Genomic DNA, 24,490 nt, shown 5'->3' with positions numbered 1-24,490 from the left:
ACCTTCACTACAGGGTGTCCTCCAGTAGATGCTTTTACTGCTCCTCTGCTTCCTTCTGTTTCATAGTGAGCTCTGTGATGAGTTTTAGGCTGGACATCTATTTTCAGTTCACATTGCCCGTAATGACTTGGTAAAGGCCAGTCGAGAGGTGGCAACGAAGATGTGCTGCAATCAAGATGTGCACACTATGGTTAAATGAAATATGCCATTTGGCCAGGGTACAATCACAGGAACTTCTCCATAAATACAGACAATGATGTCATTTTCCTAACACACGATTACGAAATAAGAATAGCTATTAGCCTAGCACTATTTCTTGAAAATTCCCAAAGTCTGCTGGTGCATTAAAATCTTCAATTAAACATTTATTTGGGGGGTATTTTTGGAGCGTACTAATGTAGTGCTGTATTTCTTCCTTCCAGTCCCTGGCTGAAAGAAAGGTACTGCAGGCCCTGCATTACCAGCGTTATTCCATAATGCTTTTATTTTATGTTTTTATTCTCAAGTTTATCAACAAGCAAGTTCAAATGGTTCTAAAGGGAACAGTTTAAATTCATTTATCATTATCATAACTAAATCATTAAGTTTCAAAAAATACTTGAAGATAATAAAGCAGACAGTTACTTTGTTAAGATTGGTAAGCACTGCACCTTGTTAACTATCATTCCGATGAACACTACCTGATGATTCAAACTTTTAAGACTAGTAGTCCTGTCTAAGCATAAAGACTTACTGCAACAAACACACCTGAAGTGTGTGCTTAGCTTATCCATGGATTACCCTTACACCCAGTAGCAAAATTGCTCCAGGGGAGGAGGAAAAAAATGCAGCAATAGAAGTAACATGAAAAACTCAAAGGGAAATAAGCCACATGGTATCACCATTTTTTTTCCATACCTATCCTTTTACCTGCTTAGATTCACAGACTTATTATTCTAATATGAAGAACAGTAGGATTCAAGTCAGTAATTACCTGTTGGAGCAAATTAATTTCTAAACATTTAAAAGTGAATGTTTATAGCACTGTGTAACACACAAGAACATATACAATAAAAATAAGCTTCTATTGAAATAGTTTTTACTACCATACACTGACCAACAGGGCAAGCAAAGTAGGTTTTAAAGAGATGGACAAACGCTGGTTTGTATTCTTGCCTGAGAAAGTGCAACTCCATTCCTTTCTCCTTTACAGGAAGTCAGGTAAAACCCCACTGCCAGTCCAAAACCATGCACACTTTCACAAACACAAACAGCTACAGATCCACAAAAGACAAGCTGTACCTTCTGGAGAGCTGCAACCTATGAAAACATATCCACAGTTGGGAAAGAAGGTGATGTTTGAACTGAAGGGGAAAAAAAAGGCTGTCTTTAGTAAGTATCTGGATGGACTTGGGCTCAGGCTGCAGCACCATATATCTACCTTTTACTACAAACATCATTGTCACTAAGCACAGAAAAGGAGGAGAAGCAAAGGCCCCACTTGCTGGCATCCTCCTACAGGAGGGCCACCTATAAACCTGCTGGCCTGCTGCTTTGTGGAGTACCTCCAACTGTGCACTTCAGCAGAGAGCTAACCCTGAGATAAACTCATCTCCTGAAGCACCTTTCAGGGAATGAATGGGAACCAGAGTTTTTCCCTTTCTTCTTACTGAAAGTAAGAAATGAGAGCAATAAATCATGTCCACAAGCATTCAGTGTGTAGCCAAGACTCTTCTTCCCCCAGTAAGCAGGTCTTAGGACCAGTCCTTCCACAGCAATAGTATTTACTGGGTAGGAGAAGTGATGTCAAGAATAAAAGAGGAAACAGGAAAACAAGAGGAATGCAGCATAAGCCCAGTCCTGCCAGTTACTTACCACAGGCCAAGGTGTACTGCCTAAATGCTACTATTGGTTATCAACTAGACCTTGCCATTCACTTTTATAGTTACTGAACAAGACTCAAGTCTTCAGTCTGAAAACGGAAAGAAAACATCAGGATTAGACAATACTAAAAATAGTTTTAAAAGAAATATAGCATGCAAGAATTCGTTCTTTATTATTTCTGAAAAAGTTTTTTCTCCCCTATAACCAAGTAGTTGATGTTAAAATAGTTGGTATGCATAGTGAACAGATATGGTCCCGCAGAGAGCTTGGTGTAACATGCACACCACAGACTACATACCAATTACTGGGAGATATTACTCAAAGTTACATATTAAACTCACTCTAGAAAAAGTATTTGTTGCTAATGATGGCCCTCTATACCTCTAAGAGATTTAATCCTGCAATTAACTAATAAAAATGTAGCACAAGCCATATCAGAGTCCCATTATCTGCTGAAACAATATTTGGAATACTAGAACAAACATGGAGACAGGAAAATAACGAGGTCTCAAGATTTTGTCATTCTTTGAAAACAAATAAAAAAAATCAGCATGAGGGAGTGAGCAAGCACACATGCATGTGCAGATGCCTAAACGAGAGGGAGAGAGGGAGGGAGGGAGAAGCTTCCAAAAGTTTTCCAAATAAATTGCATAGCATTAGACTTTTAGGTCTTGCTGCTTCAAACTGCTATTTTCTAGATGAAACAGACCAGAGTTGTAGCTGCTTCCCTTTAAGGAACAGATTGTGATGTGGGATACCCAAAGTGTTAAGTGTTTATCTTTGAATATTTTTCTTGCTGTCTCCATCACCCTCAACTTCTTAGCAGCAATGGAATCCTAAAAAGTTTCGGGGTACAGTGTCATGCACCTTTCTGCCCTGTGATATCATTTAAATCGATTTCTGCTTCCACACCACTCTTTCACTTGTTTTGAAGCAAATGCTGTAGAGCAACACATTACAGTGAATCGGTGATCTAACTTTATTTCATTTTGAAAGGTAAGCTTTTTTATTGTTAGTTTACCAGAGCCTCCACTATCTAAATGGTTTGTTCAAACTGAAATAACGGGAGAGAGGCTGAACAAGAACTTTCCTTGCCTGTCACCTTCTGAACGTCACATGGACCTTCAAGCTCAGACACTAAATAAATACATCAAATATCAGAATACAGTCCATAAACTTTTTTTTCCCCCACTAGGTAGAAATCAACATCAAAACAGAAGAATCATGTCAGAACTGGGGTGTGAAGAAACACAATCTCTGTACTAGACACTGTATATGGGAAATAAATTCTGAAGCTGCTAGCTGGAGTAATTAGAGTAAATAAAGTTGATAGTGAACTCTACTGATCTCTGATGATTTGAAACTTAACTAAGACACCTATAACATGTTTAAAAAAACACAGCTTTTTGAGAAATGTGCAAAGATTTGGTACCGTTACAAAAAGATTTGTCTCCCCCAGTTTGCACACAGCATGATGACATTTCTATTGCTTTCAAAGCCATCTCTACCTTTGCATTCAGAACACAGGATCTAGATCAGGTGCTGACTGTTTTTTTTTTTTACAAGTTATTTTAGACTAAAAGATTAAAAGAAATAAGAACTTTTGTTTTTCAAACCTCTCACTTGTCAAACTTGAGGGAGGAGGAATGTACTAGTAGACACTTCCACACACTTTGTTACAGAAGTTCATCACAAAATTACTGTTACAACAGCTTGCAACTTAGTGTTTTTTTATACATGGTTCTGTAATTTTTGCTTTTCTTTGCCGAGTAAACCCCTTATTAACAGTACAGTAACCTACTAGTAAAGCACCAAATCACATACCAGCAAACAATGACTGATGGTCATCCTAAATGTTTCATGAAATCAAATCTTAGCATGCTGTTGAGACAGCACCAATCTGTAAGGCTACAGATGTTCTTCCAGTAATACCAAGAGAATTTCATAATCTGATTAATGCAAGTCTCCAAAAGCTCAAACTTCTATCACCTCAAGATTAAAGGCTTTAGAGAACAGCTGCTATTAAAGGAAACTTAGAAGTAGAGAAAGAACCCTTCAGTAGCATCCTCAGCAGAAGCCATCACTTTTAAAACAATCACTTCAGTGTTCACACTATTAATTCAATGGATACCTTCTTCACCTGCAACTATGACCTCCAAAACAACAGCGCTTCTGGCTGCTCACATTGATGAACAGACATCTAACGCTCATCAGAATGACAATCTCATGGATTCCTCTGGATTTCAGTGTTCGGACCTGCGGAAGCAACGGCCCCCTCCATGGGCTGTATCTCCCTTGCACAGGAAGAAACAAAGCCTAGAAACAAGATTGCTTGCTTGCATTTGACTTATGCTTTATTCTTCCTTCTATCCCACATGCAGTGTTGTGGGGCCAATGGCAGCTGTGGAAAATAATCCTGTTAAAAACTGAAAACGGTTATCTTCCATTTGGAGCACTCCTCCTAGGCAATTCACTGGACAGACAGCTGGGGCTCCGTGCAGAGAGTAATTGCTAACCCTGGTACCTCAGCTGAAGCACCTGTGATTAACTCAGTTTTAGTCTAATGCTCTGTTGGACTCCTTGCTTAAAAAGTTTTTGAATACAGGTGGAATGAGAGCTCATTTTAGCTACTCAGTATGAACATGTTCCTGCCTCTCAGTAGTCACAAATTCTAGTTATAACCTTTCAAAGATACCCACTAGGATCTCAAAAAGTTTGTGACAATTCCTCTTTTTCAGTTTCTTTCTTTCATTGGTTAACTTTCACAGATCTGCTATTAGAGTGATTTTTTAATTATTATTTCTTAGTTACAGCAAAAGTAACACTTTCCACTTGCAGCTCTCCTGAAACATCAAAATCTGTGACTGAGAAAGAGCTTGCTGACCAATGGATATTCCAGAGCTTTTTCACATCCTGAGCTTTTGCAAAGAATAACCAACAGCGTTGGTTACGATAAGTCAATGCCGTGACACAGCAAACCCTTCAGAATCTCAAATCTTACTGTTCTGCAATATTACAGTCCTTCTTTGAGAGTTCTTGTAGAGTGAAAACACAGCTGTGATTGCTCTTCACTACACAGAACAAAGTAACGTGTTTTGGAGTTAAGAATTTGGGGGCCATTCCAGTTGCCACAGCAGATTATCAATAAATATTTTTTTTTAAATACTGCTTACATTCAAAATGTCACTGTTCTGCTACTAGCAGACCTACAGTTAAATATGCTTTACTGATACAGTACACTGCCGAGTAAAATCTATATTCTATCTTTCAGAACAAAGGAGAGAGCTGAATCATATGTACAGCACAGAGGTCGCGTATTAAACAGTCTGAATTTCTCTGGATTCATTAATGGTGTGTAAACATTACAGCAATAGCCTAGCTTATTAAAAATCTAAGAGGTTCAAAGTTCTCTTGCCTGTCTCACTAAGTGGGTACTTATCTTCAAAGTCAGCGACTTGCAAATATTTTCACTTTAAAGTTTTGCTAACACAGCATAACTGGTGTTATTTCTATGTAACAAAAAACAGATGGATAACTACGTACCAGAGTAAGTTTGTCTATAGTCCAATCGCATTAAAAGGCTTATTCTTCTTAAAATTAAAGACTGAGATCCCAATTGTTATGCTAAAAATAGAACAATTCTGTTCCTCTCTGCTCCACAGACTTTCAAGAGAAAGACAAGAGAACTAACTATTTCAAGCGTTCTACCACCTGCCACTATATTTACACTACTTTTTTCCCAAAAAAGAAGGTTAACATAGTCAGCAATCTTAGCTTTCAGTGGAAACTGCCATATAACTGCAGGTAAAGTACTCTCAAGTTGCCATTAAGCATCCACCACTAAAGAGATTCCTGAACTGTACATGCATGTGTCACAGCCCACTTGTTCACCACCACTGCAACCGAGATACTGCCTGGTACCCCATCACTTCATGGTGCTCCAGACTGAACCTGTGGCACAGCATTCTGAAGGAAACCGTCAGTTTATAAAGTAGTTCTTAATCAGAACTAATTAACTACAGAGCACCATATCTGTGGATTTTAACACTAAATGTTGCTCAGCTCTTATGAATTGTACTTTTAGTGAAAAATCCCCATCGTGAGTATTAAATTACATTATAATCTTTTCTCATTACTAGTTTCTGGGTTGTCCATACAATGTTTTCATTCTCCTAGATCAATCTGAAAAAAAAAAAAGCCTTATAAAACAGTTTGTTCCCCCCCCCCCCCGGTTTCTGGAGATCTAAGGTGTCTAACTGTAGGCATTGTAATGGAGAACATCAGTTTCTGTGAAACAATTTATTTATGTATCACTTCAAAACACTACTTGCTACTTGTCTTTCTAAAACACCAGCTTTGTACTTGAGGCAGCTGGCTGGAATCTACACAAGAAAACTTTAGAAGGGATCAGTCTTGATGAACTTCCCAATATTACATGATTTCATAAATATTTACTAAATACCTACTAAATGGGAATTCCACAGAGTTTTAATGACTTAAGGATGCACTTAAGATAACTCACGTGAGCATACTAACTCTTTTCAGATGGTACCTCACCATGAGCAACTGGATCACATTTAGATATTTGCATATGAATAGGCTCTAGGAAGAAACACTTTCTCTGGCATTCTCCTGGACTACTACCTAGCCTATACTGACATAGGCTATCCTGAAGCGTCTATGTTGCTCTTCAAACAGGTAATACAGAATTTGAGAATGAATGAAAGAAAAAAATAATCAAATTCATAAAAGAAATCTGAAACTACTTTATACAAGAACCTAGAAATAGGTCTTTGAAAGATTTACTGGGGAAAAGAGCATTTTCAGTGGATGAAATTCAAGCTCTAACAGTAGACATGAAAAAAAGAATAAAACTCAGCATCTTCATGAAACAATGGGGCAACAATCAAATGGCAAGGTCAGATCTGCCATCTCTACCACAAGATCCCAATAAGAAAGGGATTTTCTAAGTGGAGGGGATGGAAACATGAAATACACAAAGTCAGTCCTCATCCTTCTTCCTAAGAGAACTAAAAGCAAACAAAAAAAGGTGTCTTAAACAAGAGTAAGAATGTAATAAATAAAATGACCAAATAACTTCATTGCTGAATATACTGAAAAATGACCAATTTAATCTACAATTGAAAGAGTGCTAATCTGCCAAGGTATTGGTCAAACAAATATTACGTACTGACATATCCTGTAATTTATGATATATTTTATAATTTATATTATGATATAATGCTATATATAGTGCATATATAATATGTGATGAATATATACATTGCAATTAGTATCCAACTTTATGACAACCGAGGTGCTTGCTTTTGGTCACTGCTATAAACTACTTCAACAGTGGATCTCCCTACATTTAATTTTTATTCCTAAAGGGTAAGAGTGAACTTAGCTTCCCTGCTTCGTAAGTAGCAAAATCAAAATACTATACAACAGAATTAAATATTGGAGTATACTGAAGACGCCTGGTCTCACAGTACCTCTGGAACAAGCTACAAATGCTAAGTAGTTTGACTTTTCATACAGATAATAGCTGCTAATGCAACCATTTCCACTAGTTCAATAGTCAGGCTAAATTTTGGGCAGCCAATGTATCATTTTATTCAGCTTACTTGTGAATAGGTGTAGTCTTTGCCGCTTTCTGCATGTGTACCTGTTTTATATTTTTGAGAAATGTCAGCATTTAACTAACTTCTGACATTCTGTATCAAGTCAAGTCATCAGCTCTTGATTTTGCTCCCCGACTAAAAGAGAGAAATTGCTTCATCCACCACACTGATTCCTTCATCCACAACGCCCTTGAAGAGCAAATCTTAAGCACTGCCTCTGTAGAATGACACTACTTTAATTAGTTATTTTAAAATCAAGGCAGACTAGTATGGGAACACCAAGATTCACACACACAGTGTGCTTTTATACAGATATTTGCTTTACATAACATAACTTTCTTAGAAAACATCTACACAGAACCGGTCAAGCAAAGGGTAGCTTCACCCTCCAGTCAGTTCCTACGTTACAGCGCATCTACTGTATTTTTAAAAGGAGAAGCAGATGGGTATTTGGAGTCTCAACTTGCTTTTGTTCCAATTATATTGTTTACCTGTCCACAAGAAGTTTTCTTTAAGAAGTCTTAACGCATCACAGAAATATTAGCGCATTAGTATGTGTATACAGGATGCATGGGAGGGAAGCCTTCTGAAGGACTCAGAGATTTTCTTACCACTTACCGAAATATAGGAGTATGACCAGGCTTTGGTTTGTTCCAAGTAAAGTGCGAAGGAACAGAAAGAAATTGGTCTCCGGGCAAGTCTTTTTTCAAGGTGTGTTGAGATCCAGAGCAGTCATCTACTGCAGTTTCCAGGGATGATGATAAGTTACCCTGTTCTTCAGGACAGATATCGATTTTTCCAGATAAAGTGGCAGTCTGATCCTCTGAGGTCTTTCTTGTTTTAAGAGGAATATCAGTCTCTGTACAACACTGAAATGGTGAAAGGCCAGAGTTAAGACCTTGTACATTATGGATGGACGTGTTCAGCCATGTGTCTTCCGTTATGCTTCCTCTGGGAGAATGACCAGGCGATGGAGTTGGAGAATGGTGAGGAGAGAGAGAACCAGCATAGCAAATCTCAGCACTGGAGTGTCGTCGTTTCCCACAGGGAGATGTAGGTCTTGATGAGGGCCTTGATGTTGGTCTAGGGCTTAGCCAATTTTCATCTGTAATGCTAGTTCTAGGAGAATGACAGGGAGACTGTCGAGGTGACAAGGCATGCCCAAATCCATATGGCTGTTGCCAAGATTCATCACTGGGACCTCTTGGAGAACCACCAGGAGATGCCAAAGGAGAGCCAAGGGTAAATCGAGCAGCTGCTTCATTTAACTCCGAGTCTACATCGTCATAAACATGGGAAATGGATTCACAAGAGGAAGCATCTGAAAACCAACTTCTGGAGGAAATGCTGCTGGCAGGGCTTGGGCTAAGGGATGATTCCCTGTATGATGGCTCAAGAGGAAGATAGAGATGGTCCCTTGAAGGCCTTTCCATATACTCATTTTCTGTGCCATTTGTGTGCAATTCATCTTCATTGGCTTCAATCCCCTGATGACAGTTAGGTGAAATTGATGTAATTTGAATACTAGGGCACTCAAAGGGTTTGGGTCCACCTAGTGGACTATATTTGGATTCTGGTACCTCACAAGTTCCTTCATAGTTCTTGTGACTCTGAAGTCTTGTAGGGGGTGACAGAGGAGAGGAGTGAGACTGCAGTCCATGGCGAGGAATACAAATTGGCTGATTTACAGACGATGATGGTTGGTCTACATTGAAGATGTATATGGATGCACAGTCATCTGACTCAAGATCTGAAAACAAAATAAATAAAGGAAGAAGAAAAAAGAGGAACAGAGTCAGAATGCAATACTTGAAAAACGTCACAAGATCTTTTGTTGAAAACAGGACGTGTCCGGGAAACATCCTAGACATTTCTTACTATACTAGGCACACAAAATAAAGTTCATTATTTTAGATCCCCTTTATTTATTTATAGATAGATATGACTACAGCTTAAGTTTTCTTTCATAAATCTAGTTTTCAACCACATTCCAGTTTATCCACATCTTTAGTGGTCTAAAATGTAATACACATAGAATACGGGTTTAAAATATTGAAAGAATCTAAGATGAAATGCTCAACTCAAACTTCTTCTTTCATAAATTAATTATGAATTGAATGTAGTTATAATAATCCATTAAATATTTAATCTTTTTGTATTAATATGAACAAACACTACACTTTCTGCAATCCCACTAGTCAATACTTATAAGCACGGGAATATCATATGCACAGTATTTATCTCCTTTAACATTGGAAAGCATCTTACAATGTCTCAAACTCCAATGAAGATGACAAACAACCCAAAGCATTTAACCAAAAGAGGCCTAACAAGGAACATTATTAAAGATATTAGGAAGAATCTTACTCCAAAGGCCTTTTTGGTTGCTTAGAAAACTCTCAAGTGCCCATCCTACAGAACAGCATTTTTTCAAGTTGAGTCTCGCAAAGTTTGAGCGCAAGCTGTTCAGCATAAAAAAGGCAAAGTATTCCCAGATCTCACAAACTTATCCCAAACACAGGAAATATTCCAAAGAAAAACAAGCAACCGCGAGGGAGTGCAAGTCCAGTTAACAAAATCAGCAGCTTTGTCCCACAGAACCAATGCAGATATTCTTGCCCTGCTTCTCAATATTGGATTAAGTGCCCCTACAAAACATTTGTCCTGGAAATAAGTAGGAAACACACCTTTTTCCTTATTTTGTAATCGCTACGCTTCCACTCATTTCCCTTGTAAAAGGGATCCTTCCCTCTAAAATCATACAAAGCATGAAGGAGACCTCAGGTTGTTCACCACTCCATCATCTCCTAGAAGATGAATTCAACGTACTTGGATTATTCCCACTCGATACTGAAACTAGTCTGAAAAATCTGTTAACAATGTTGTCTCTATAGCATGAATAATTTGTTTTAATGCTGAATCACTTGGAGAGCTTTTCACCCATTAAAATTAAAATTGTGCAGTTTCTAGCGTTGTTTGTTTTTAATATTTTTTTCCAGAAGTAGGGGACCATTAGGCAGAAACCTATATATTTCCACAAAAAAGAAATGTTTCATTATCAAATGTAATGATAAGACACCATGTTCATCTGATGATTTTCCATAAATGCAAATCGGATGGCATTAATTGTATCTCAGGATATTAGCTCTTTTTTATTTTATTTTATTTTTTTTTAGTGCTGGATAGGATATTAACACTTTACCAACCTTTTCAGATTTCAAGATTCATTAAAAGTTATTAGGCAAAAGACCTTTTTAGCAGACTCTTTTTACACCACTCAGCAAAGTCACTGCTCATTCAAAAATATATATTTACTCTAGCAGATGTTTCAGTACTGTCCCTCAATTTGCTGCCTTTGCTGCCCTAAAATGAAGATGGTTTTAAAATAAATTTATTCTGTCTCACAATCAAATAAAAATACCCAGACAGGAAGCGATGTATTTTAGGCCCTTCCATGATGGAAAAAAAAAAAAGGATGTTAATCAAGTCATTCAGCTTCATTAATAGCAATCATCTTAATATTAACTAAAAGCCATTATTCGGAAACAAAACAGAACAGAACAGCATCTCCTCAGAGACGAGAAGGAAGCATCTTCAAGTGGAGACAAAGCATACTGTTACCAAGGAATAGACTACACAGACAATGATCCTCACATTAAGAGGCACAAAAAGGAATTTAAGACTAATACTAGATAGTTCTATATGCACTGTGTGATTTTATATGTAACATTACATGTATATATGGGCATTCGCCTGCTATCCCTCCCCAGCAGCGTGCACTTAAAACACAGGCAGCTGGAAACCTGCAGTCAGAACATGTTAGCCTCTAATGAATGCCAAATCCCACAAGCACACTTAAGACTGTGGAAACAATATATTTTGAAGTCTAAGTCACGCAAGCCATTTTCAGACACAATCAATAAACCAAACTAAGATTTATCTTAGTTTGTGCCTGTTCTCCACCCCTCCCCTTATAATCATGTGTTAAAATAATCTGCTAGTTACTCATACAAAGGACAACATTAAATATTAAGACTGTCTCACTAATTCTACTACATTAGTTACCACTAATTTTGTCATATTAAGAACTATATAAAGAATTTGATCTGGAAGAGCCCCCTAACTAAATGGAAGGAACTAGTAAACATACAAAGATGAATACAACTTCAGTGAAAGAAAGGAGGGGGAAAAAGAAGCCTGACAATCCTTAAGACGGAAAGGAGTGAGAATAGCTGAAAGAAATCCAACAGAGGGCTTCAAGAGAGCAGAGAGTAAACAAGCTCATGAGTGTTTCACAAAAGACAAGTACAAGGCAAAAAGGAGTTATGCAAAAATCCATGGCAAGGGATGGAGTTATGGAAATCAGGTAACTGAATGGGAGAGCTATTACATCCAAGTAATCCTTGTAAAGGAGCAAAAGATGTTGTAATAAAGGAGTAAAGCTGGCCTAGGCCTTCACTGACCTTAAAATATGTGCTGGAACCATTGAAGAAACAGAAACTAGGTCAGATTACTGAGGTAGAGCAGAAAAGCCACCACAAGCACATGGAGGCAAGATGCTCAGTAGGACATAGCAAAACACAAGGACAGAGAAAAGTACTGCCATCCACATCCAAAACCTGCCACAATCCTGACATGGCAGACTGTAAATGCTTCTTCTTCAGTAAAGGCAAGCAAGGAAATTAACAAAATTAATAACAATGCAGAGTAAAGAAAATTGGCCTGAATAAAAGGTTAAAAAGCAGTGAAGAATTACAGATCAATCAGTTTAACTTCAGTTATGGGAAGTAATTTGCTCCTGTAAGCATTTAAAGACCAAGAAACAAAACAAGAAGTCAACGTTTGTTAAGAACAAAACCACATCAGACACGTTTTGTACGACTGACGAAGGCCTTTTGACTGGTAGCACAGAGAGAAGCTCAGCTTTGCTTCAGCTTACTACAGCACTGCAGACTACCATGCATGGCGAAGGCAGCGAGTCTCTAGAAATAAGCAAAGCCCTCTTCCCCTCCCTGCTGAGATGGTGTTTACTAGCGGGCTCACAAAAGGCAGCGTACGCCCTGTATTCCCAACATGTCCGTCAGCTACACGGAGGTGCAGCCTGCCACTGGTGTCCCCCTCAGGTGTCCGTGCCTCAACAAGAGCCAGACGGTCTGGCACTTGGAGCACATCTTTGCTACTGCCTGGAAGTGCAGGAGCCCACAGCAGCTCATGGGCAGCATCGAAACAACACTGGTTCATCTCTGACTGGACTGCTAGCTACACTTCAATGTAACGATGTTCTCCAGTTAGCTTAAAGAAAACCCAGAACAACCTTTTCTAAAGCACATTTTGCTCACTGCCTGGCATATCACACTGCTATTGTGGACCAGCAATGCTTCTCACCAGTTGTTCTCAGCGATGAACTGGCACAGGCGTATGTGCAGCTGTGCGGCGAGCCCCATTTCTCCACAGAAGGAAGGTCAATTACTATCAAATGTCTGAACACAAGCCCTGTGCCAAATATATCCAAACTGCGGTATTATTCTAGGTTTGTAAGCCCATAAACAAACAGGTTCAGACAATAAGAGTTGTTATAAGGTACTAAGAAAGTGCAACACGACCTAGGTCTTACAAAAATACTGCTGTGAAAACAGGATCAGTAATAAAGTCCTTTAAATAGCATGAGGAAGGACTCAAGCATTGCCACAGACATCATGTGTGCTCTAACGCGAGTCATACAATCTGTCTCCATTCCCAAACTCTGAGAAGGACACCCTCTGTTTTTCAGGTCTGTCACAACTCACCATTATCTCTTTCCAAATTTGATGGTATTAAAAGAATGCCACAGAAGTATCTGTTAACATGAACAAAAAAACACAGGCAGCTCCACTTTTTAATTTCATTATCCTACTCAGTTGCAGCAATTCATATACTTCTTGAGGAGAAAAATGAGTCCTAATCTTCACAAGCCAAACCCACTCAATAGCCCCAGTTTGCTTTTTGTGCACTTAAAGACAACCCATCAGCGTTCGTGGTGGCACACTACCCCACTAAAGCTCTATAATTGGACATTTAACTCCAGTTTTCCATTGCAACCTGCACGTTCTCCAGAGACAATTCATGTCTTCCAACAAGCTTAAATGTCAGATCTAGCAGAGAACTTCAAAACAAACAACCCAAAAAAGCCCTGAAGAGCAGCCACGTATTAGTTTATGAGGAGTCTAACTGACTAGCAGGCCACCAAAAATGGTAATAAAAAGGGTAAATTGTGAAAGCAATTAGGGCAGCAATGGGGAACAGGGGAAAAACACCTCCTTGTAGTCCAAGTTTACAAACACACAAAACAGTAGTGCAAGTTCAAGCTTCCAGGAAAGGATAATTTACACCACCACCATTTGATGGAGGAGTTCCCCACATTCAATGATGTTGTGCTCTCTTTCACAGTCATATCTGATTGCCCAAAAGGGAGAAAAATAAATTTTACTTGTCATGTATGCTGCTAGATAGAGGCAGCTCTGTCATGCCCATCAGAATTTCACTCATCTTCTTGTGTTAAGCAAGGATCCTGGAAATGTGCAAGAAAAACAATCTCTTCCACAGTGGCAGCTCGTCAATGAATCTTTTCCGAGTCCTAGTCTAGATGAGAATTAATTATCCTCAGTAGAACCGCAGAGCAGTAATGAAGCTGCACTAACTTAAGCAAGAGAATAATACAGCCTATCAAGTGTTTACAACTGACATTTCACAGAAAAAGACCAGACTGGCTTGCAGGGTGTAACTACATGTTATGTTTTTTTCAGCAGTAAGTACCCTCCCACACACACTCACACGTATACAAAGCAGGAGGGGAAACGAGAAGAGTCGTATTTTTAACACAGATGATTTTAGTAATCTGATTTACAGTGCAGCTACGTAAACTTTAGGATGTGGGAAGAAGCAAGCAGCCAGGACTGGAAGTACAGGTGGTGGCACTCTCAAATAAAAACGTAACATGCAACTGAAGCCTTCGGCCGTCGCCTGGTACACATTTCAAGTAGAAGGGCTGTCCGTGGAGCAATCACGCTTCACCATGAAGTAACAGAATTCAGTTCCAAATAGGGAAGTAACAGTCATGAAATTTTATTGGGCATGTAAGAAAAACAGACTAAATAAACATGAAAATCAAGTGTATCTACTTAAGCCTTAAGCACGTTTCAAAAAATTATGTACTTCAGTTGTGGCAAATGGAGTTAATCTCAGCTGAGAAAACCTCTTCCTTGTTTTTAAAATCCAAGTTCTCATAATCTTTCATTGCAGAATGCTTTGAGAGATGCTGACTAGACTGATGCACAAAGCAGGCAAAAAAATCCAGCTTGTAACAGTAAGTTTCAACAAGAATTAGTCACTCTACATTTGGTTACGAGAACAGCAAAGAGCAACCGGAAGCACTAGGCAGTGTTTATACCTGGGCCTTCTCAAGCTCTCCTGGTATTTCGGGTTGATTGTGAAGCAGGCTTTCAAATGAGAACTTTTTGGAGTTTATGGTTCAGTATTTGTTCTCTTGTGGGGACAATGGACTCCATGAAGGGTTCTCCAGCTACTTGAAGTTCTGGTTAGTGCTTGACCTACCCAGTGAAATTGTCACCCCACTGCCACATGGCTGTACCGTGACCAGCTCCCACCACCCCCAAGCATACCGACAACACTCTGCTGTCCCAGGGACACATCCAGGAGCAGTCTGCCTCCGTCCTGAAATAAGCACTGCACAGAAGCCGAGTTCCCAAGACTAGAGTGCTTAAGTAGGGCCAAAGCAAAACAAGCCAAAAGAGAAAACAGGCACGTGCAAGAAAATGGGTATCTTAGATTGTAGGACAGCACGGTGACCCGGGCTGTGGTCTTTGTGGAAGTGTGTAGACAAAAATGCAATAAGCAAAGACAAAAAGGTTGCGTGGGGAGAGGTTAAGTCCTACAGCAAGAGGAGGGCAGACAAACAGGGGCCTGCCTCTTTCTGGTTATCAAACAGAACACAGCGCTGGCTGAGACCTGGTGCTGATAGCATCTGAACAAACCAGTCTGGGAACCCCTCACACCTCAGCAAAGCTACACCTTACTTCAGCAGCTGTCCTGCAACACAACAGAGGGTAAAGCCTGCCGTGCCGCAGCAGGCGGTCCTACCACATAGGTACTTCAAATCTTTAATATTATAGCTTTTCATCAATATGTTTTGTAATACAGCTTGAGTGTAGACTTCACATGTACAGAACTCAAAGGCTCTGTATGTTATGGGACTGAAATGAGCCAGAATGAGAAGTGCTCGCATCAATGAAGAGTTATCAACCCCCCCTCGAGTTCACTTTGCTAACCGACTGACACAGTAAGTGTCACAGGCAGAGACGGGCATGGAACCCAAAAGGAGACACCAAAGCACAGCTAGAAAGCCAGTTTTTCACCGATTTCCAGAATGATCCCCCAAAATACAAGCAAGAAAATATTAGCATGCCTCACGACTGTGTCACGCGCAAACCCTGAAACTTCCCATCTCTTCGTAGAGTCCTCAGTCACTTGTATTTATTCCAGCAGGCACCTAATCAGCTTAAAATCAAATCTTCCCCCAGCCAGCAGAAATGCTAACCCCTTTGAAAGGTACTGATGTCTGCTGCTCTGAAGCCTAAACCTGACCATTCACACTGATGAAATACACAAACTCTGACCTAAATTAAAGTAGCTACATGCAAAATACAGAACGTTGACAGATTTTTAGTGGTTCCTTGCATTAAACCACACGTTCTCTCGTGGCCTTGTCACTTGAGTATGCTTATCCCAAGTGACACCACTAAAACCTTTTGTAATCAGGCTGTTACTCCAGCTCCTTTGTGTCCTTGATTTAGGGAACAGCTACTAGACAGCATTTTATATAAGGTATGGATGAATCCTTATAAATTATTGTAGACATTATCACCACCCTTTATCCAGTCACCAAAAGCAGTAAACCACTGGCACTCCCAGTTAATAAAAGCACCCTGGCTTCATTACCAGCTTGAGATCCTGGTTATGTAGTGGGTTTTTAGTTTGGATATGAAGACACAAAAAGTTTGTAAAACAAATTTAGTTACAAGGTAACACTTTATTCCCTCTCTAGCATGGTACAAATGCTGCTTATCAGTGAATTTCTGTTTACGTGGCCTTCCAATTTGTCTGTTCACCCAAACCAATGTAAAACAATTTAGAAAAAAAAATTTCACAGCATTGGCTCCTAAAAAAGAAAGGTAGCAACCACTGAAACACAAAGACTCTTGCTAAGCGGTGAATTGAGAGATATTCGCCTCTTGCAATCCTGAATAAGCTCATCTATAAAAAAAAATAGGTTTGAAAGAACCTAAAAGCAAGTCCAGAGATGAACACTTATAAGATTTTGAATATAACTTCCTCCACCAACCCATTAAAAAACAAACAGAAAGCCCTACTCCATCTAGCAATATCTTGCTATATTAAAAATATATATCATTTTCAGACGTGATGAATAACCTCCAAAAAGCAGCCTAAGAAGCCATTTTTAAACAAACAATTGCTGTCAATCTAAATATTAATACGAATAATTTCACTCTGTAGTTCTGAGGGTGATGTATTAGCCATAGGTACCTGCTCATGTTTCTACCTATGAACATCTTTCTGCATGCTCAAATGAAGTATTTGTTTCTGCTTTTAAGAAACACAACACAACAAAAAAGCGCACACACCAAACCAAACCAAAATGAGATTCCCATTTTTATGACCATGATGTTGGAAGATCACTGGTTGTGTTCCCATCATTGCACTCATGTTCCCAGAAAGCTGATTCTTCTCCCATTCCCCCAGGTACACAGAAACAAAGCCCGGCCCTCTCAACAAAAACTGCCAAAAATAACTCATATCACACCTATCGCCCTTTGTCTGACGAGCAGCCATAAGCATTCAGTGTCAGGGAGACATTTAATCAGAAGAGCCATGTAAATGATTAAGTTCAGCTGTTCAGTCAGCTTGAGAGACGTGCAGCCGGCAGCACAGACAGAAAGCTTTCTTACCGATCAGCTCTGCTGTTCTTCAGCTTTGAACTCATCTTCCCTGAAAGACTTTGAACAGCTCGGCACATTTTTGCACGACCTCACTGCCAGCGTTTCACAGCCGTACTTAGAGATGGCAGTGCTAGAGGCAGAACCGAACAGCGGCTCATTGATGGGCTTGCTCCCGCTTTGCGATTTTACTTCGCCTTGCTGATCACTTCACTCCTCTTGAATTCCACTGTCATCTGAACCCCCACGGCATGCCTGGACAAATGCAAGGACGAGGATGTCGTTTTACAGGCTGGGCTGCCTGCCAGCTCTGCTCCACGCACTTCCCTGGCCCACTAGGGCAGCTTTAGGCAACAACTCCCATAGTTACGTTATTGCTGTGAACGGCCAAATTGCTGCTTGCGATTGACCCAGGCCCAATCTGCTCTTATTTCTCACTCATTCGACAGCAACAATACTAAATTTGCAATTGTAGGGTACAAGCAAAAGGAAGATGTCATGTTTTCAGCAGAGGGCTACTTTTTGCTTTCAAGAAAGAAAAGGTTTATTTCCAATTTTCATAAATCTGTAAGATAAAAGGATCAGCACAAACATTTTCTGTACCCAGCCCACCTCCCACACCCCGTCTCTCAGCACGTGTTCAGATTTACACCATCAGACTGGAGGGAGGGGAACAGAAAGTGGCACGTCAGGATGAATGCACACATGAAATAAGTGACATTTGGTCAAACGGGGGATGTTTTTCAAATGGCTGCATGAGCACCTCTTGATACCCTACACAGTGAGCCAAGAACCAGACACCAAATCGTGAAAGTTACAAGATTAGATCAGGTGCAACTACCACAGCACATAGGAGAACTTTTTTTTGGCTTTTGCCAAATGGCCTCCTCCTGGTCAAGCTTTACCCAAAGAGGCAAGACTCCATTTTGCCAGCATAATATGAAAAACCACAACACATTTGAACATTACCATCTTAATCAGCGTTACTCTTAATGGCCAGGCAACGCTGCATTTGGTGACACCAGCTTTGACTTTAATACCTATCTCCCTCTGGTTCTTCCTCAGGCTCTCAACATTATCTTCAAGCCATGCGGCTCTTGTCACAGACCCTCTATTTTTGGTCAGATGCAGCTGTTTGGTTTTCCCCCTGCCCTCCACCAGCAGATTATATAACCACAGCCTCTGCCTGATTTGCATCGTGTCCCTGCGCATCAACCTTTTGCATGCACACAACAGCACTCACCAGCTTGTGACATAAAATAGTGGCAGCAATTAAACTTCCCTGCAAGCGGCAGTTCCTACTGCAATACATTTGGTGCTCTACCTATCATAAATAAATAAATATTTTTTGTTTAAAAGTTTCATTTATTTCTAGTGGAGAAAAAAAAAAAGAAACAGACTTGAACAACTTGTTCATTCATCCCTTTCTTGCACCAGCTGAACCTGGCCTTCCTCTACAGAAGTTCTCTCTCACAGAGCAGATACAGAGCAGCACGGACAGCTGTATTTATACGGGTGGCTCAAACTATTCACATAAACCTCAGAGATACCATCTTGTGCAAAGACTCGCTCTCCTACCCATTTATACAGACAAATCAACCTAAACAGAGTAAGATGACTTCAGGCAAGCAATACAGGTGTGCAAGTTGATCTCTTAAAAAGCCTTCAGAAGGCTACGTCCCACAAACTGCCCCTTCCCAGCTAAGGTGAGGGATCTGTAGCAGTTTGGGATCAGAAGCAAGAGGCCACAGGCAGGATTTCCACCTTCAGCAGCCCTCCCTCAGCTCGCACCTCTAGTGCACAATGACTTGCCAGCATTCAGCCCTGCATCTTCCACCCAGCCCAGTTTTGAGACTTTCTTTCCTACCACAATGTGACTTTCTTAGCACTACCCACCCTAACCATAACCTTAGGGAAAAGAACAAGAAGTTCAATTGCACTGCAGGCTTCTATAAACATTTTAGCCTGGTTTTTACTCTCTAACAGCAGCCCCTGACAGCAAAAATGTCACAAATACACATTTAAGAAGTGAAAAATATTTTAGATATTAATGATCAAAGCAAAGCTATGAAGACTCGTATTACAGTGCCGTTTCAGTACAAGTCATCAGCTGTAAGATTTTTCAGTACATAACTGAATTAAATGACAGACAGAGTACCAACTTCTGCTGCACAGACCTCTGCCTAGCTGCTGAGGAAAGTTCAGAGCCAGACATCACTCCCAAGCACTCAGCACACCAGCAGCGGGCACCTGCTGAGCAGCCCAAGGAGCTCTGGGATGCTCATAGGGAAAGAAGGGCAAACAGGGAAGCCTTTGAAAGGAAGTAGCAGGTGTTACTTTGCCAGTCACAATGGCCAAATGAGTATTTCATTCTTGGTATTCAGAAACAGCTTTGAACCAGTACACTAATGGCTCTAAGCTACAGAGAAAAAAACAAACAAACAAACAAGAAAAAAAAAAAAAAAACAAGTAGAACAAAAGTATACAAGTTTCCAAATAAACTAAAAAGCCAAATCTAGGTACACTGTTCTAAACCAGAGCAGGGCTCCAGCTCACAAAGACATTCTGAACTGTCACTAAATCCATCACCAAACTGGGATATCAAAACCAAACAAACCCAAACAAGCAAAACCAATAACCCACAACTATTTTTTCTTTCAGGATGTAAGAGAGATTGTGGGAAATAATGCACCAGTAACAAGATAACTGCACAGCATTACCTAACCAAATATTAAGTCAAAGAAAATACGGAGAACCCTTTCTCAGCTTGTTTTGTAGTTTCCAAAAAACAGCTATTATGGACAAAAACTCCAAGGAACATAGCTTTCGTTTTCATAGTAAAAATGTATCAGTACTTTTAAAATATTTGTATTTTGGGAAGGCAAACAAAAAACAACCAAGGACAAGTACATATATTGAAAGCTAAAAGATACTATGAAATTGTCTTCCTCCACTTCATAATTCAACAGCAAGAAGTTGGGGGTTAGGGCAGGCATATTGCCCTGCTCTACTGGGTAACAAACCCTTTCGCTCTCAGAAGACTTCTGCAGAAATAACAGGCACATTTTTGACAGGATTCAGAACAGAAGCATCAACAACTCAACTGTCACAATTTCCTAAGCAATTAAATAATTCATCTGCTGTATATCGACAGCCTCTGATTTTAAGTCAGCCCTCATTTCACATATTGAATAGAAATAATTTGGGATGTTACAGAACTTCACCAGATCTGGAATTTCCAGCTCAGTACCACATACTCTAAGTTCTTTAAAGGTCCTTCCCTTGTAAAAACACCTTTTTTGATAACAGAAGATAAACCTTGAAAATAAAAAATCAGCTGAGGAAACAAATCATAGCTACTTGTATTTGCTCCCTTCTGCACACTTTGGCATTTTTCAATGCCAGATCGCAACTTTTACTATACCTCACCCTCTACAGGGTTTGTAACAGTAGCACCAAGCCCATAATGCAGTTTACTTGATTAATGCCTTATCAATTCTAAATTCAAACTTCAGAAGATTATACTTAATAGTATAAGTACATATAGTATATATTATATAGTATAATAGGGGTAGAAAGGGTGGGGGCATCAGAAAAAATAGTATTCAAATTCTGCTAGTCAAGTGTCACATATTCAAATCTCAAAAATCTCTAATTAAAAAGACCAAGCGTGGTGGCACCTCAAATACATTGACCGACAAAGGCAGTTAGTTACATGGCAACCTCTTTTACTGGACTGCACAGGATCAACAATACCATAATTCAAATGCCTACTTCAGCATCCCAAAGGCAACTGATACTGGGTGGCGAGATGCAGTCAGATGCTGCCCCAACTAACAAAACAGTTTTGCAAGGAAGACTACGGCGAAGGGTCTTGGTTCACCTCAGGGCACTCGAGGCCTGCAGTGTTTTGTCAGAAGATGAAGCTGACCCGCACCTAGAGCCCAGAACCACCTGCTCTAAGCGCTGAACGCTGCAAGATAAAAGCGATCTTGGGGACAAGGACACTGAAACACCAGGGGAGATTTGGCAGAAGGTGCTCAGTGCCTAACCTCCACTTACAAGTATCTGAAGTGCTTCTGAACCTAAGCAAATGCTTATGTCAAGACACGAGGTATATGAAGTGGGCAATCCCCCTGATTTTAACCGAAGAACACAGCAGACTGTAGTACTAGGCCGTGGACTCTCAAGTGTCTTTGAGCCATCTTTCACGCATTCCCCTCAGCAGCAGGAACTACAATTTTCAGATCTAGCACACAAGCTCCACTGCAGAACGGTGGTCTCAATCTCTGCCACTGAGCGCAAAGCTAAGCCCTTCAGTTCTACCATCCTGCAACCCCCTGAGATTGTTTTATGCACTAGCTCAGAATATAGCCTGGTTTAATTTCTCATATTGACCTTTTAATGTCACAAAAAACGGCAACTACAGCCCGGGTCTAGCATTTTCTTAATCACTCAGAAATCAAAAAAACATTAAATGAATGAATAGCTCACATTTTTTTGATTTTGGTTAAAAAGTCACAAATTAAGATATATAAATATTTATGTACCTATATAGAAGAATTAAATCCTCACAATACTGCAGTAGTCTCAGCATAAAAGAAAGCATTAACTTAGATTTCTGTGCTATTTACACCAGAACTTATTACCAGGCACTTCTTTCACAAGGATGCCGATCCCAAACACCTCGGGAGATAAGCATGAGGCACAAGAATTTTTCAAGTGTTCATGATCACAGCAGACTTGGCAATTTAAATATTATTTATTTCAAATTAAGTACCTTCCCCTGTTACCTACACACTTTATTATCACCACATATTAGGAAAAAAACACCCTTACACTTACTTCGCTACACAACTGACAACATCATTGAAGCCAGTGACGTGGGATTACGAAACACATGCTTTAAGGAGATGCAACAACTTCTGTTCAACTAATATACTTGGACGAGGGGGAAAGGGAAAATATATGACTTCCAACTAGGGTCCCCTCTGGCAAGGAATCTAGGTCTGGATCCACAGGCAGAACTGACAGCTAAGCTGTGGCAATGCCAAGAGGCAGAGGCCTTTTTGTAAACCCTCCGCCTCAGGACCACGTCTGTGGCACAGGCCAGCCACCCCCAGCACTTCACCACGCTGTCGAGTTCCTGAGTTGGGGATGCAGATCACAGAATCCCAGAATGGCTGAGGCTGGAAGGGACCTCTGGAGATCATCTGGTCCAACCCCCCCGACAAGCATTTCTCACTGAAAGCCACAGCAAATGAATCTGTTCATCATCTGAATATCACATTTTCAAATTTGCCTTAAAAGCAGTTGTAAATTATCAAGCATGGAAGTTTCTCTCTCTTTGTAAAGTAATATCTGAGCCATTTGTTAAGGAATGCTACCAAAATACAAGTACTATAAAAGTGTCCAGTTTTCTGAGCTTGTTTTCTCATTCTCATCTACCATTGACTGAGTAACATAGTTTAGATTATTAGTTTAACGTGAAAAGAAAAGCAAACAGAAATTGGGACGTCACCATTATTTTTGTTGTAATTTATTAACACTCCCCATTGTTTCCCGTTTGACTTGCATGCATCCTGTTCATCGGGTACTACAACGCGTTTGTTTTGGCTAGCAGAACTCAGGCCCCCTTCCCAAAAGCACCATCTGCTTTTTACTATTCCTGTCTACTCCACCAAGCTGGAAAATACGGGAGCAAAATTCCCCCTTTGTTGAAGGAATCTGTAAGCTAAAACTCTGCATCAAAAAAGTTGGAGGCTTGGGTTTTTTTTTTTTAGCAACTATTCCCAAGCGTTCGCACTGGACTATATACAGAGCGTTATCGACGAATTTTTTTCCTGATCAACTTATGCAGACCAGCAAGTGAGCGAACAAAACAACATGGCTGCACCATTTAGCCCGGCTCCAGCTGCGTTTCAGACCTATCTTGCCATCTCACCGGGCAGGCTCAGGACGGCGCGTCACCAGCTAACACTTATTTCAAGTAGGTCACAAAAGCAGCGCACAGCCGTCCAAGTCCAGCGCAGCCACACGCCGCACACCTGGCTCTTGTTCATCCCATGCACGACAACTTACAGGGAATACGCGCGTTGGGCGCTGCTTGAGGAAACGAGAGGGGTTTTTAAAGGGGTTTCCAGGCTACAGGGGTGCCCCCACAGGCAGGCACCAAAGTCACGAAACCCTGCAGGAGGGTCCCTCGGCCCCAAACCCTGCACCTCAGGACGCCCCCACCCCGCGATCTGAGCCCCCCGGGCGGCGCAGGGCGAAGTTTTGGGATTTATTTGTGTGGGTTTTTTAAAACTTTTTTTTTTTTTTGCTTTTCCCCGAAGAAACCGGCGGCGGCGCCCCCTCGGCCTCCCGCCGGCGAGGGGCGGGGAGCGGCGCCGTGAGGCGGCTGCGGCCCTCAGGGCGGGCGGGACGGCGCCGCTCCCCCCAAACCGCGCGGCACCCTCCAAAAATCCCCCCAAAGCCCCGGTACCCCCCCAGATCCCCCCGATACTCCCTTAAGTACCCCCACAACCCCTCCGATGCCCCCCCCGGTGCTCCCCCAGCCTCGCTGTGAGGAGAACACGACCCCCCCCTCCCCGGCCCCTCACGGTCCCCTCACGGTCTCCCCTCACGGCCCTGCGGAGCGCACCTGCAGGCCCCAGCGGCGGCCCGGGGCCGGGCTGCCCGTCCTCGCCGAAGATGAGCCTGAAGTCGAACTCGTCGCTGGCGCCGCAGTTTGCCGTAGTCATGGGGTTGGCCGGCGGGGCGAAGCGAAGCGAGACCCCCCCGGCAACCCCGGGCCGGGCTGCGCTGGGCCGCCGCCGCCGCTCAGGGCCGCCTCATAGCAGCGGGCGGCGCCGCGGGCTGAGGGAGGGCGGTGAGCGGGGGGGGGCAGCGGGGGCTCCGGCTGTCAGTCAGCGCAGGCAGCATCAGCTATTGGCCTCGCCTGGGAAAGCCCCGCCTCCCTCCGGCTAGGACACGCCCCTCTGTTAGGACTCG

At 41.2% G+C, this 24,490-nt stretch overlaps 1 protein-coding gene and 1 long non-coding RNA gene across 3 annotated transcripts in view; one reads left to right on the top strand and one right to left on the bottom strand.

Moving 5' to 3' along the window:
• Positions 1-8,098, top strand: part of LOC310905615 — a 67,447-nt gene extending 59,349 nt beyond the window's left edge. Inside the window, exon 6 of the long non-coding RNA XR_014589170.1 lies at positions 3,059-8,098. This is a non-coding gene — a long non-coding RNA (uncharacterized lncRNA). The remainder of the gene's footprint in view (positions 1-3,058) is intronic.
• The window catches only part of NFATC3 (nuclear factor of activated T cells 3), a 66,543-nt gene extending 42,166 nt beyond the window's left edge, over positions 1-24,377 (bottom strand). For both annotated transcript variants that reach the window (XM_083852086.1, XM_083852087.1), the window contains exons 1-3: positions 24,141-24,377; positions 8,106-9,237; positions 3-165 (exon numbers count right to left, since the gene is read on the bottom strand). In XM_083852086.1, coding sequence (XP_083708212.1) covers positions 3-165; positions 8,106-9,237; positions 24,141-24,240 — 1,395 coding nt within the window. In that variant the 5' untranslated portion in view covers positions 24,241-24,377. The remainder of the gene's footprint in view (positions 1-2; positions 166-8,105; positions 9,238-24,140) is intronic.
• Between the last annotated feature and the right edge of the window lie 113 nt (positions 24,378-24,490).

Source organism: Anser anser (genome assembly GCF_964211835.1).
Source record: "Anser anser genome assembly, chromosome: 11".
Taxonomy (NCBI): domain Eukaryota; kingdom Metazoa; phylum Chordata; class Aves; order Anseriformes; family Anatidae; genus Anser; species Anser anser.
This window is presented reverse-complemented; position numbering and strand designations above follow the sequence as displayed.